The sequence below is a fragment of the Equus asinus genome, chromosome 2, assembly GCF_041296235.1.
Source record: "Equus asinus isolate D_3611 breed Donkey chromosome 2, EquAss-T2T_v2, whole genome shotgun sequence".
Taxonomy (NCBI): Eukaryota; Metazoa; Chordata; class Mammalia; order Perissodactyla; family Equidae; genus Equus; species Equus asinus.
The window spans coordinates 100,739,199-100,754,777 of NC_091791.1; the positions used below are offsets into that span (position 1 = coordinate 100,739,199).

At 36.4% G+C, this 15,579-nt stretch overlaps 1 protein-coding gene and 1 non-coding gene across 6 annotated transcripts in view; both read right to left on the minus strand.

The window, feature by feature from the left end:
* Positions 1 to 15,579, minus strand: part of FANCI (FA complementation group I) — an 89,227-nt gene that overhangs the window by 21,831 nt on the left and 51,817 nt on the right. For all 5 annotated transcript variants that reach the window (XM_070495452.1, XM_014842559.3, XM_070495459.1 and 2 more), the window contains 5 exons: positions 10,790 to 10,920; positions 10,234 to 10,304; positions 8,839 to 8,953; positions 6,667 to 6,789; positions 1,992 to 2,060 (listed from right to left, as the gene is read on the minus strand). In XM_070495452.1, coding sequence (XP_070351553.1) covers positions 1,992 to 2,060; positions 6,667 to 6,789; positions 8,839 to 8,953; positions 10,234 to 10,304; positions 10,790 to 10,920 — 509 coding nt within the window. The remainder of the gene's footprint in view (positions 1 to 1,991; positions 2,061 to 6,666; positions 6,790 to 8,838; positions 8,954 to 10,233; positions 10,305 to 10,789; positions 10,921 to 15,579) is intronic.
* On the minus strand, positions 4,748 to 4,854 carry LOC123283704 (U6 spliceosomal RNA). Its single transcript, XR_006524370.1, has one exon. It is a non-coding gene; the product is annotated as a U6 spliceosomal RNA (small nuclear RNA).

The following is a 15,579-nucleotide window of genomic DNA, read 5'->3' on the forward strand; positions in this document are numbered from 1 at the left end:
CTTCAGCCATAATTTTCAATTCTTATTAAATGCGCAAATGTAGATGGGCTGATCATTACAGTTTGAAAGATACAAGATAGCTAACAGGATATAAATTTTACATAGGATCAGGCCCAAGCCCATTGAAAAGCTTTTAATGAACAGTACAGGACCTTCCAATAGTCTACACATCTGAGACCTTAATTCCAAATGGAGCTTCTTCAGCAGAATTATCACGGAGCAATGGCATAAAAAGGGGAGACAGAAAGAGAGAACTTCCATTTATAGCAAAATGGTGGACTAGGGGTCTAGAGAAACCCTCCTGGTAAAGAACAATAGAAAACATTGCATTAAAAATTTTATATAGATCTATTTGTTTACTAAATAGCTAAGACGATAGAAAAATAAGAGAATTCCTTAGCGGTCTGAATATGTTAGAAAATGTTATAAACGCATGAATCTTAGCAAATAAATGAACAAATGAGCTCTGGAACTAGTGTTTACTCTGGCAGCATCTGTCAATCCCTGAGGCCTAGAGCTACAATTATAGAAGGAATCACGGAATTGAAGACAAAGCCCAGGGCCCTCCTGGGGTGAAGGCTGTATGAGAGACTCTCACATAAAGCTGCAATTCGCAGGAGATCTCCTTGGTGGATGAACCTAAAACCTGTATCCACCACATGGGGGAAGATGGTAAGGGTATGTAGCTAACTGACCCTTGACTACAGGTGGAGGGGGAAAAAAGCCTCCCCCGGGAATTTCTAGCCACAACTAGTCTCCAAATGTAGTTAGGGCTAGAATTGACACTACTTGTGTGTCAAAAGCCAAAAATTTTGTTTAAAGTTTAGATTAATGAAAAATAGTATATAACTTCCAAACAAGTAAGGGAAAAAGGGAATAAGGGAAATAAATAGAGAATTCCAAATTTTACGCAAACCAGAAAAAGACGGAACATTTCCCCACCATTTTACTAAGATCGTACTAAACCAAGGACGTTCAGTATGAGAAATGAAAATTATAGGCCATTCCCTGTTGTAAACATAAATGTAAAAATCCTAAATGAAAACTGAACCCAGTAACGTATAAAAAGGTAATGAATCATAATCAGTTTGGATTTATCCCAGGAATGCAATGTTGGTTTAAAACTGACAGTGAAAGAAGTCAATCACGAAAGACCACATACTCTATGACCCAGAATAGACAATCTATTGAGATAGAAAGATTAGTGGTTGTTAGGGCTAGGAGAGTCAGGGAAGGATGGGAAAATCAGCAGGTGGTGGCTTAAGTGGTGGGCTTGTGTTCGGAGGTGATGAAATGCTCTAAAATTGATTGTGGTGATGGTTGCACAACTCTGTGAATATTCTAAAAACCAATGAGTTGTACACTTTAAATGGGTGAATTGTATGCTATGTGAATTATATCTCAATCAAGTTGTTATTAAGAAAAAGATTCACATAAATGTTTAATGAACAGATGTTGGGAGTAAAAGGTCTTATTTATACCAGATATTCTCCAGCTGAATTCTCCTCTTGATGGTCCTTTGAAATATTCCACAATTTAAAAACTTTTTTCAACAGAAAATAATCTCATAGACACTCATGTATAGGTCACTTAGATTTAACGGATGTCAGTATTTTGCTACATTTACTCCAGATTACTCTTTTTTTTTCTTTTAGAAATAAAACAGATATAGCTGCTGATAGCCCTTGTACAAATGGTTCTTTAAAATGTCCTTCTGACTTAGGATGTAGACTGTTAACTGAGAGGGATAACTGTTAGATGATAATATGGCAGGTAGATAAGTGGTGACTAAAAAAAAGCAACTCCAAAACCACATCATATACCCTAGGCATGTTAACAATGTACCAGTGTACTAGCTGGGAATTATTTTTGGGGAACTATAATAATAATAATAATTGTAAAATATTATTATATTTTGAAAAGTAAGAAAAACAACATTGCCTTTCAATGCCTCATTATCTGTTCTCTATATCCATAAAAATATATTTTACCTGTGAAAGCAGAGTCTGCATGATTGAATTAGCCAGCTGAGAGTTCCTTCGAAGGACATCATAGAATCCCTAATAAGAATCAAACAGAGAACGAATAAGTTCGTTAACAGAGATACTAGTGATTTGGACAATCCTAACTTTAAAAGAACACTATATTTCTTTACCCTATTCTCAGTTCTTTGAAAAAGATGGAGACTATATTTGCTAGAGGGAGAAACAATTCAGAAAGTTTAGGTTATTTGCCTAAGCTAAAAAGAGACCTCTCCTCACTAAGAACTGAATTATAAACTCACTATAATCCTCACAATTTTTAAACAAGTCACTTCTGGTTTCGTAGTACTTGACCCCTTCACAGTCAGGGATGTCCTAGGCCCTCATTCTTTCCTCTTGTCCTACCTTAGCAACCTTCCTTTTTAGAACATTCCTTCCAGTCAGTCAGTCTCCAGTGCTTCAAAAATGCCTCCTGGCCCTAAGCACCCTAACGGGAATGACTATAACATTTCTTCCCATGCAAAATTTCCCTATCTTAGTTAAAAACTGCTCAGATTAAAATCCTGGGGAGAACTTTCCTTTGGGAACCTGGAAAAGAGATTGCACAGTTCTTCTGTGAGAAAAACCAAAAAAATTTTTTAAAGAAAGGAAACAAAGGAAGCTTAGCCTTAACAAGTACTAAAAATATTTTATAAATGTATAATGATAATAAAAGACATTTGTGGTCTTGGCACAAAAATCTATAGATGAAATAAAGGTATAGCATATAACAGAAACAGACTTAGTACACATAAGGAGGAAATAATGTCTAAACAATTGGCTAATCTGGGGAAAAAGTTAGCTCCTTATACATTATATCCTGACAAATTCCAGATGAATTAAGTAGCTAAACATAAAAAACGAAAGCATAAAAAAATAGAAGAAAATGTTAGCAAATATTCACTGGAAGGATATGGACTCTCTACACATAAATATTAGCAGATGCCTCAAAGGAAAAGATCAATAGATTTAACACCAAAAATTAGTATTTCTGTAGCTCTAAAAAGATCATAATTTAAAAAAGAGCAAATGGCCATCTGGCATATACTTGCAACAAGTATGACAAAGGTGTTTATTATCAATAATAGAGTTTTTAGAAACTAGTGATGTACTGAGTAAATCTTTGATGAATAAATGAACAGCAAAATCCCAAGAGAATTAGGTTTATGATCCCTTCCAAGTTAATTTTTAAAATTTGGAGCTAGATAAAGGTTGAGATGGGGTTTTTTTGCATATGGATGACTGTGCAGAAAAGAGTTAACACAGCAGGTCTGAGACTGCTATCCTTAGTGAGGCCTACTTGCAAGGTTGGCGCTTGGCTAGTGGCTGGTAAACAGTTCCTACACCAAAATAAAACTTGCCATAAATGGTGAGAGAGGTTTACTGTGCCTAAACTTTTTGTACAAACAATGTGGTTTACGCTGAATATACGATTTCCTTCCAGGAGTTAAGAATTTTGGCATGTGCTAAGTAAGGGTGCCTGTGTGACTAGCCCCCAATAAAAACCTTGGGCGCCAAGTCTCTAGTAAGCTTCCCTAGTAGACAACACTTTGCATGTGCTGTCACACTCACGTGCTAGAAGAATTAAATGCATCCTGTGCAATCCCACCTGGAGAGGACTCTCAGAAGCCTGCACCTGGTTTCCTCGGATTGCACCCTAAGCACCTCTTGCCTCTGCTGTTTTTTGCTTTGTGTCTTTTAAGTATAATAAATTTTAGTCATGAGAACTAATATATGCTGAGTTTTATGAGTACTTCTAGAGAAATCTTTAAACATGGGGGTGGTTTTTGGGCACCCCCAATACCATGAACAATTCTTCTAGCACTGTTCATTGAAAAGACCATCCTTTCTCCACTGAATTATCTTGGGATCTGTGTCAAAACTCTATTAACCGACTTTATACTTTTTGTTCATTATAGATGCTTTATAGTCCATATAAATTTTAGAATCGTTTTAATTTCTACAAAAATACCCTGGGATTTCAGTTGGGAATGCACTGAATCTATAAACCTTTTTGAGACTTAAAGTATTAACAATATTGAGCATTTCCATGTGTGAACATTGTATATCTCTTCATTTATTTAGCTTTTCTTTAATTTCTCTCAGCAATATTTTGAGGTAGGTCTACAGAGTACATATCTGGTACATACTTTGTTAAATCTATCCTTAGGTGTTTTACTTTATCTACTGTAAATATTACTTTATTTCAGTTTCCAATCATTCATTGCTGGTAAATAGAAACATACAAGTATACCTCGTTTCATTATACTTTTGCTTTATTGTGCTTTACAGATATTATGTTTTTTATAAGACACTCCACTGGCAAAAAGATTATGCGTTGTTGAAGGCTCAGATGATGGCTAGCATTTTTTATCAATAAAGTTTTTTCTTTTTTTTTGTAAGGAAGATTGGCCCTGAGCTAACATCTGTTGCCAATCTTTCTGTTTTCACTTGAGGAAGATTGTTACTGAGCTAACATCTGTGCCAATCTTCCTCTCTTTTATGTGGGATATTGCCACAGCATGGTTGATGAGCGGTGCTAGGTCTGCAACCGAGATCTGAACCTGCGAACCCTGGGCCTCTGAAGCAGAGTAGGCGAACGTAACCACTACGCCACCAGGTCGGCCCCACAATAAAGTATTTTTTAATTAAGGTATGTAAATTTTTTTTAGACATAATGCTATTGCACACTTAGACTACAGTAGAGTGTAAACATAACTTTTTTTTTTAATATGGAACGCTTCAAGATTTTGCGAGTCACCCTTGCACAGGGGCCATGCTAATCTTCTCTCTATCGTTCCAATTTTAGTATATGTGCTGCCAAAGTGAGCAATAAACATAACTTTTATATGCACTGGGAAACCAAAAAATTTGTGTGACTTGCTTTATTGCAATATTTGATTTACTGCAGTGGTCTGGAACTCACCCTGCCATATCTCCGAGGTATGCCTGTAATTGATTTTTGCATGGTTACTAATCTTGTATCCCACATTACTAAATTCACTTTTTGTAGATTATTTTGTATTGTCTATGTATAGTATATGAATCAAGACAGCTTGTCCTCATCCTTTCAAATCTATATGCCTGTATTTCTTTTTCTTGCCTTGTTGCATTGGATAGGACCGTCACTACAATGTTGAACAGAAGTGTTGAGAACAAATATCCTTGTTCCTGATCACAGGAGACAGCATTCAGTCTTTGACCATTTACATTATTAGATATAGGATTCAGAGATGCCCTTTATGAGGTTGAGGAAATTCCCTTCTAATCCTAGTTTGCTAAGAGTTGTTGAGATTTTTTTTTATTACAAATGGGTGTTGAACAAAAATATTTTTAATGATTAAAAAAAACTCAATGCTTGCCAGAATATGCCAATAAACTTAAAAATGCTCTAATTAACCTAGCAATGTGGTCAAACAGTCAAGTACAACACTCATAGTGAAAAACTAGAAACAACAGAGATGTCCAAAACTAAAACAGTCAAATAAATTACTATATACATAGAGTACTATTCAGCATTACAAATTATGTATCAAGGAACATTTAATAAAATGGGAAAATGCTCACAATATAATATTGATAAAAGATATATAAATCTTATGATTCCAATTTTGCATAAACATACATATAAGAGTTGTGGGTTAATAATATTTTAAAAAATATTTCTCTGTATTTTTCATATTTTCTACAAGAAGCCTGAAAAATCCAGTGTCTGGTACAGTGCCTGGCAACTACTGTAGCTCAATAAATGTTATTTTAAAAATGTCCAATGAAAGTAAACTAATAGCTATTCTCTGAAATGACTTGCCCTTAATCTCCTTGCTAGGTTACCTAATGCTCTCCATTCACCTATGAAATGCATATTCTGCAGCACATGGCAAACTAAACGCTGGAGACTGTAGCATATCCTCCATGACTGCACATGTGTTCTCACTGGCTGAAATATATGCCAATCTCGAGGCAGCAGTTGTACCTGTCCACTCACTTTTTGCTAATTATACTGTCACAATTATGTGATCTATTCAGACATTCTGTAACTGCTGAAAACCAACTGCAAAATGAAAAAGAAGTTGTTCCTATAAAAACTAGGGTGGATGTTTTAGAAAGACTAAATAAATAAAAGTAAATTTCTAAAACCAATTTCTGGTGAATGAGGGGTAAGACAATTATAAAAAGTTAGGGAAAAAACTGAATACATCTAGAAGGTTTCCATACTCAGACTGTATCTGAAGTGCCTTAAAGTTTTTATCCCACTTTACAGGTAAACAAAAACTTGAAATTATAAGCAATAAACTAAGGTTACGGTTTGTTTAAGAGACAGAAGTTCCAAACGGCAGACTCATACTCAAAACCAAAACCAAACCAAACACAACAGAGATTTGGCCTTAAAACAAAAGACTAGCAAATAAATAGTACATTTAAATATTTCAAATTAAAATACAACACTTAAAGATGTTTCAACTATTCTTTATGATTTCTCACCTTAAACAACTTCCTGGCTAACCATCACTAATTATTGGTCCTAACTGCATCAAATAAGAATGTATCTACTGTACTTTCATAATCAGAAAAAAAATTATTAAAATAAAAAGGATTATTAGCTTGGGGGGGGGGGTGCCACATTCCTTTTGTTCTGCTGATTTACCTCATAAAGCATGAGTCGAACATCAGCCTGCTGGCCTATGCATCTCCTCAAACTATCCATGATCTCAAGGCAAAAAGTTTCATTGGCGACAGAGTTGTAACGGCTGTGAACATCGACGTGGACCTGAAAGGAAGAGAGGCCAGTTCTTGTCTATCATACCAAAGTAGTTGCCCTTAAGGAGGTAAAATGAGCCTATGTTCTTCATCAAAGACCTTAGACTTAGCATTCCCCATAGGCCAAAACCTAGGACCGAGGCAGACATTATAATCATCACCTGGCCACGCTAAGTGTCACTCTTATACTGGTGTGGAATAAGAAAATTTTCAAAGATTTAAAAAAATTAACTTTTCCCCATTCCCCAAGGTTTTCCTTGGCAATGTCAGCAGCTTAGGAAGGCACACAGATTATTTCATGCCACTAGAATCCAGTAGTCATAATATACTTTGAAAGGCCTAAAAAACTTCCTTAAATATTTTCAATAGCTAGAAGAATCGAGCTCTTCTTGCTTCCACAAAATCCTGAGTGGTTTCGAGTAGGTAGTTTTTTGTTTGGAAATGGAAATGACAAAGAATAACATCCCTTGTTTGATTTACATAATAAATTCAGCAATTACAGACCAAGAACTCCTGAATTTTACTACAGGCGTCTTAGTGAGGGAGTTAATACCGACTAAGGTCAAATCCCAGTTCTACCCTTTATTGGTTATACCACCTTGGGCAAGTTATTTAACCTCTCTGTCTCAGTTTTCTTATCCTTTAAATGGGGATAATATGGGGCCGGTCCTGTGGCCGAGTGGTTAAGTTCACTCGCTTTGCTTTGGCAGTCCAGGGTTTCGCTGGTTCGGATCCTGGTGGCACCGCTCATTAGGCCATGTTGAGGTGGCATCCCACATGCCACAACTAGAGGCACTCACCACTAGAATATACAACTATATACTGGGGGGATTTGGGGGAGATAAAGCAGGAAAAAAAAAAAAAGATTGGCAACAGTTGTTAGCTCAGGTGCCAATCTTCAAAAAAAAAGAAAAAAAATGGGGATGATAATAATACACAAATGATATCCAGTTCCTAATATTTAATCTATACCATATGTTATAGGAAAGTTTTGTACAGTTATACTAGAACAATAAAGATTCCTAACAAAATTGTTATATAGATGTCTCATTTATAAATTGTATAGTAAATAATTTAAATTATGAAGACAGGGGCCGGCCTGGTGGTGCAGCGCTTAAGTTTGCACGTTCCGCTTCAGCGGCCCAGGGTTTGCCGGTTCAGATCCCGGGTGCAGACATGGCACGACTTGGCAAGCCATGCTGTGGTAGGCGTCCCACATATAAAGTAGAGGAAGATGGGCATGGATGTTAGCTCAGGGCCAGGCTTCCTCAGCAAAAAGAGCAGGATTGGCAGTAGTTAGCTCAGGACTAATCTTCCTCAAAAAAAAAAAAATTATGAAGACAATTTTATTGCTCCAAAGCCCAGATTGCCAAATTTTTGTAAAAAGTTTTGTTTTCTCAGATTACAGGCTTTAATGGATGTTCATGTGTAAATGAACTAATAAAAATGGGAATAACAGTCCCCAGCCTCAGAGGATTATTGTGAAGAGTGAGATACTGAACATAAAGCACTTAGCATCGTGTCTAGCACAGCACTGGCCAACAGAAATATAATACAGACACAAACGCAAGCCACAAACCTTAAATTTTCTAGTAGGTAAATTTAAAAAGTAAAAATAAACTGGTAAGATTAATTTTAATATTTTATTTAACCCAACATATTCAAAAATATTATCTCAATGTGCAATTAAAATAAAAAATTATTGAGATATTTCACATTCTTTTATTTCACACTAAGTCTTCAAAATCCACTATGTATTTTACACATACAGCACAACTCAATTTAGATTAGCCACATTTCAATCAAGCATTCAGTTCAACAGCCATACTAAGGCTAGTGGCTACCATATTGGATAGCACAGTTGAACATACAGCAAATTTGCCATTAATAAGCGTTAGCTGATATCGTCATCGTCGTCATCGTCATCATCATCATCATCACCAGCCTCTCAGTTTCAGGATCATTTCTACAAACAGAACGGGAGTAGAAGAAAACAGCTTGCACATCACCAACTCCTGCGTTACTGCACACAGTATAAGCTAGTGTGAACAATCCTTACCTGGCTAACACCGATAGACTGACTGCACTGAGAAGATGACAAGCTGCCTAAAACTTTAAAGTTCTTCAGGAGCAGTAAAAACCCAGCAACTGCAGATTTTCGGGCATCAAGCTGGCTACCTCAGGAACAGAGGAGAAATTAACAAACAGTACTAATTTCACAAGAATAGGCTCTGGGTCAGAAAAATCCATTTAGTTCCATACAGAGAAGGAATATGTATAAACAACAAAGCATAGAGCAAAATAAATTGCACTTATGTAGTCAAAATAAAGAATTAGCTGTTCACAGCAATTAGCAGTGAATTAAGCTTATTTTTTCATTATTTACTTAACCTCATGACACAATCTATACTTTCTTCTATCCCGCTGGCAAGTCTATGTGGAGAATGAGAACAAGAATGCTGAGAGGCTGTTCAGATGGGCCGATAACTCAAATCTAAGTAACAAACAGCAAAGGAAATTACTGATTTTCTCTGTGTCTGAAAGAGCACTTCCCTTCTTCATAGAAGAGTACATGCTTGGTGCCTTGTGAACCCTTCATCCAGAAAAATGATACATTCATCTCACTGAGGCTTATGATTGATTCATGTTATAGATGCTAAAACATATAACCTTGGCCTATCAGACATGCCTTTGGGTAAGGAGTAAGAAAAACCTGTCAATTCTAGAAGAGGGATAATAGTACACAGCTACTTACTAGTTGTTCTTCTGGATACCCATGAGTACACTCTAATATAGCTAACGTGGTAGTAATTGGGTATCTTAAAGTACCAAATGCTTTCCACCTCTTAACTTGTCTCATAATATTTTTTAGGTGATAGTAGTATCATCTCTAGCTTATATACTAAGAAATAAAGGAAGAGAGGTCAGAAGGCATTGGCTAAGCCAAAAATAAAAAAACTCAGACCCCTCAACAATTTATTTTGTCTATAGCCACTAGACAATTCCAATATTCACTAAAAGGAGTTTCTTGAATGTTTTCTTCTTAATTAAGGAGTCTCCCTCTTCAGAATTGTAGCCAGCTCCGGTTTCAGAGTATTTGCACTGGAACCATATCTTGAAAGTTATTCTAGGGGTGTATAGCAGAGTACTTGAGATTACAAGCTCAAATTCTAGCTCCACCACCAACCAGTGTTTGAGTTTTGCAAAGTCACTTACATATTAAGGCTAAGTTTTCTGATCTGTAAAATGGGAGCTGTAATAATCACTTCATAGGGTTGCTCTAAGAATTCAATGAGATAAAGCACTTGGCACAATGCCTCGTTTGATCAAAGTGTTCTGTTGGGTTAGGAATTTGCACGACCACTGTGAACAGGTTGTACGAGGAGATGGCAGAGAAGACGTTAAGTAGCATTAGAAAGCATGACTTCCCGGGATCTCAAGGGTTACCACACACCTGGCAAACATAGCTTTCCGTAGGACGATGATCAGGGAGTCTCTCATTGACATGCTGACTTTCAGAAGAGGCTGAAAGAGAAAGAATCAGGGGGTAAAAGAGAACAAGTTTGTTTATTAGCCTTAGCTCATTTCTATCCATACGCTACTGTTACCATTTGGCTTATATGAGGAACTTTGGTTCTGTTTTATATACATTTCAATGTTTATTACACTTAGTAATAAGGACAATAGTATATTTTTAAATACTAAATTGAAACTAGCTGTGAATGCCTTTAAATCTGTTGTCCTCAATTAATAATTTTCTAAGAGCCTTTTAATTAGTACACTAACTTGAAAATGAGTCAAAGGAGAGAAAATAGTGCTATGAAGAGGGAGTCAACTTGGAAAAGAGAGTCTGGTTCAGCGTTCCTGCCCTTTTAATACAAAGTTTTATGTTTCAGAATCAAGGGAAATAGGATTTCTTAGACATATATATTTATGAAGAAACGCATCAGAGTTCCCTTAGACAGTTCAACCTCAGTTTTGGCCAGCTCCTTAGGAGTCAGAAGACTTACCTGCACCGCCTTCAGCAGCCCTTGTACAGTTTGAAGGGGCAGAAACGATAAATAGTCAAAAGTTTCTGTGACTTTAGAAGAACAGCTTTGAAGAACTAAGGGTGCATACATGACGATATTTGAAAGCAGGTCTGAAAAACACAATCTATAATGAGTTGCCTCAAATAACTAAAGATATCTCAAATAAGAAGAAATATGGGCAAAAGAAATGGTAAAAAGGTTTTTGTTTCCTTTCTCAAGTTAAGTACACTGTAATATAAATTTCTACATATTCTACATACTTCTATGTTCAGTGGTCAGGATACTTTAACTTTCTTCTGCAATAGTATAAGACTACAAAAATTAACCTGTCTGAAAGAAAGAAGGAAAGAAACCCATTATACTGCCAAGTCAAGGAGCACAAAATGTCTTCATATGTCCAAGCTAAAATAAATCAATAAATATTTATGAACTTTTATCATGTGTAAGCAGGATATGGCCCTTTAAGGAATACATGAATGCAGAAAACATGGTCTCTCTTCCTTCAAGAATTTTAATCTAGTTGAAAGTCAAGAAAATATATTTTAAAAGGATGAAAAGAAGTAAATAACAGAACAATACCAAGTATGTAATAATTCCAGTTTATTGCCTAGTAAATGGTAAAAGAGAGTTTAAATAGGAGTTCAAAGAGGAGATCACTATGAGTTGGTGTGCTTTAGAAAAGCAAAGAGGAGAAGTCTAAGCTAGGTTCTGCAAGATGGGTAACATTTAGATGCATATAGAACCAGAAAGGCCTACCATATGTAAAGGGAAAAGCATGAGTAAAAGTACAGGAAAGGTAAATGTAAGACATACTCAGAGGACAGCGGGGAAATTGGTGGAGTTAGGGTGAAGGATTCAGACAAATAAATACTTGACGCTAATGTTGGAAAGGTAGGTTGGATCAAATTGTCAAGGACCTTAAGTGGCTCGATAAAGAGCTGATAATTTATTAGAGAGAGTACTGGTGGTTTCTGAATGCTAGAGTGGTATTTTAGGAATACTTATCTGTGGCAACGTATAAGCTGAATGGCTGCAGAGAGAAGAGAAAGCAGAGGAACCAGCAGAGGAAGCTGTGGCAGTAGTGTAAATGCAAGGGACTGGGAAGTAGGCAATGGGTGTTGTGGGGGGCACTGGTATAAAAGAGAAGAAAAAGTAACAGTATGAGGGAAGAAGGAGAGAACTTAAGTACCAAGTGTGTTTGAGAAGATAAAAAGGAATTCCAGCCTCCAGGACTTGGAGAGCCGGGTTTCAGACAATAGAAATAAGGGCAATGGAAAGGGGAATTCATTTGAAGGAACTGTACTGCATTTTAGATAAAAGGAAAAAAAAAATACTAAATGGAAATATCCAGCAGGATTGAAAGTACTACGAACTAAGGAAAGAGGACAGTCTGGACATAAAGATTTGGGAGCATGGCTCCCACAAAAGCCCACAACAACAGCTGAAATTATGAAAACAGGAATGATATCTACAAGTAAGAGAAAGTATAAAAAGAGGAAGAGACTTCTGCTTCCCACCGTGCTGGAGTAACAGTGACCAGATTTATCCTCCCTCTTTTAAACAACAACAAAAAAGGCCAAATTACATTAAACAGTAATTGTCAGACACTAGACAACAAGCAGTATAGGACAATGATACCTGAGAGAAGGGAACACATGAGGTGAGCCTTGTAACTGCCCAAGCTTACTGCCCACAGGGTTTCTAGGCAGCGGCACAGAGAGGGAAACACAGGGTCCAAAGTTAAAGCGGCAGAGTCGAGAATTCAGGAAAGCCAAGGCAGCCACAATTCACAGATCAGAGTACTAGGAAGAAAGAGTCGCGTGGAAAGAGCCTTGGAGATGCGCAGGGAGCTCCATTTGCTTGTCAGCTGCACATGTGTGAGGAAATCACCTGAAGCCAAGGAAAGAATCAGCAGCAAGGAGCAGGCAGATCCATCCTCAGAGGCCACAAAGGACAGGAAAGAGTTCACATTCACAAAACCACAGTGGAAACACTTCATAATATACAAAGCTGAATACTCAGAAAGGCATTGCTTCCGTAGGGGAACCTAGTCAGCCCCAGATTAAAGGGTACCTGGTTTTGCCTAACACACCACAAAAATAATCATCAAAAAGATTAAATGTTTTCCAAGACACTTAAAACAAGAACAGTTGAAGGAAAAAATCCAGCAAATCAACAGTGTGAAATTCACAATGTATGCCAGCCAATCAAAAATTATAAAGCATGCAAAGCAGGAAAATATGATCTATGATGACGAAGAAATCAATCAATAAAAACAGATCAGAAATGAAACAAATCAAAGAAATGGTAGACAAGGACATTAAAAGAGCTAAAATAAATATACTTCATATGTTCAAGAAGGTAGGGGATGAGGCTGACCCCTTGGCTGAGTGGTTAAGTTTGCGTACTCCACTTTGGCGGCCCAGGGTTCGGATCCTGGGCGTGGACATGGCACCGCTCATCAAGCCATGCTGAGGCGACATCCCACATGCCACATGCCACAACTAGAAGGACCCACAACTAAAAATATACAACTATGTACCAGGGGGCTTTGGGGAGAAAAAGGAAAAATAAAATCTTAAAAAACAAAAAGAAGGTAAGGGAACCATGTTAAGGAGAGGGAAGACATGAAAAAGACACAAATCAAATGTCAAAAGATGAAAAATTTACTGGATGAGATCAATAGAAGAAAAGATCACTGCAGAGCAAAAGATTTGAGAACTTGAAATGATAGCAATACAAGCCACCTAAAATGAAACACAGAGTAGAAAACACTAAAAAAAAAGACTACCCAACTTTCAAGCAGCCTAAGTGATATGTAATTGGAGTCCCAGGAGAGAGAGAGAGAGAGAGAGAGAGGGAGAGAGAGAGAGAAAGTGTGTGTGTGTGTGTGTGTGTGTGTGTGTGAATGTGCTGGTGGGGAGGGAGATGACAGAAAACATTTTCTGAAGAAATAATACCTCAGAATTTTCCAAACTTGATGAGAACCATAAACCAACAGATCCAAGAAGCTTGACAAACCACAAGAAACATAGAGAAAACTACACTAAAGCACATCATAATTAAACTGATTAAAACCACTGATAGAGAAAATCTTAAAAGAAAAAAGACATTATATAGTGAGGAACAAAGATAAGAATGAAAGCAGTCTTCTTGTTTGAAATGATGAAAGCCAAAAAACAGTAGAGCAACATCTTTAAAATATTAAAAGAAAAAAACTGTCAACCTAGTCAGAAAAATGTCTTTCAAAAACTAAATGAAGAATTTTTCTGATGATGAAGAATTCATCAATAGCAGATCGGCAGGCTAAGAAAGTTAAGGGCAATCAGAGAAAGTGGTACTATATAGCAACCTAGATAGGTCTACACAAACGGAAAAGCACCAGAAATGGTAAACACGTGGGTAAAAATAAAAGACATTTTCTTATTTTTAAAAATTCTTAAAAAGATTATTGTTTAAAGAAAAAATAATGATGTAGATATAATTCAATGAACAGAGAAGTAAAATGTATGAGAACAGCACAAAAGCCATGGGAGCAGGGATAACACATGGCAGAGAGCTGCTGCAATGTCCTTAGACTAGATGTAAAGGATACCGCTAGAGCAAGTTAAAGATGTCTGCCGTAAACCCTGACGACCCAAAGAAAGTAAAGTAAAACAAGGTATAGCTAATCAAATTAGCAAGACAAAATGGAATCATTAAAAAAAACCCTCAATTCAAAAGAAGGAGGAAGAGAAAAAAGGCAACAAAGAACAGATAGACAAAGAGAAAACAGCCAGATGATAATCACATTAAATGTAAACACCTGCCCTGATGAGAAGTCAGAGATCATCAAATTGGATTAAAAAAGTAAGACGCAACTGTATGTTGTCTCTAAGAAACTCATGTTAACTATAAGGATCAAAATAAGTTAAAACTAAAAAAATGAAAAAATATACCACGCTAACACTGATCGCAAGAAAGCTGGAGAAGTTATATTAATATCAAAGTAGACTTCAGAACAAACAATATTCCCAGGAACAAGAAAGGTCATTTCATAATGATTAATGGGTCAACTAACCAAGAGAACATAACAATGTTCTAAATGCTGATGCTCCTAATAACAGAGTTTTAAAACACATGAAGCAAACACTGATTGAACTGAAAGAAACAGACACATCTTTAACTACAAAGTCAGATTTCAACAGTCCTCTCAATAGAATAAGCAGATAGAAAATCAGTAAGCACATAGAAGACTTGAATAATCTGACTTAACTGATTTATAGAAAACTCCACCTAATAACAGCAGAATACTTATTCCTTTCAATAGCACGCAGAACACTTATCAAAATAGACCATATTCTAATAAAACAAGTTTCAAATTTTTAAAAATTCATGTCATAGAAAGTATGTTCTATAACCACAAATTAGAAATCAATAACAGAAAGACACCTGGAAAATCTCCAAATATTTGAAAACTAAACAACATACTTCTAAATAACTCATGGGTTAAAGAACAAATCACAAGGGAAATGAAAAGTATTTGGAACTGAATGAAAATAGAAAACAAAATGCATGGGATGTAGCTAGAGCAATGTTTACAGGGAAATTTACAATGTATCGCTTGTCCTGGGGAAAAAAAAAGGTCTCAAATTAATGACCTAAGCTTCTAACCAGAGATCATAGATTAGACCCAAAGCAAGCAGGAGAAGGGAAACAAAAAAGAGCAAAAATCAGTGAAACTATAAACAAAAACAATAGAGAAATTCAACGAAAGCAAAAGTTGGTTC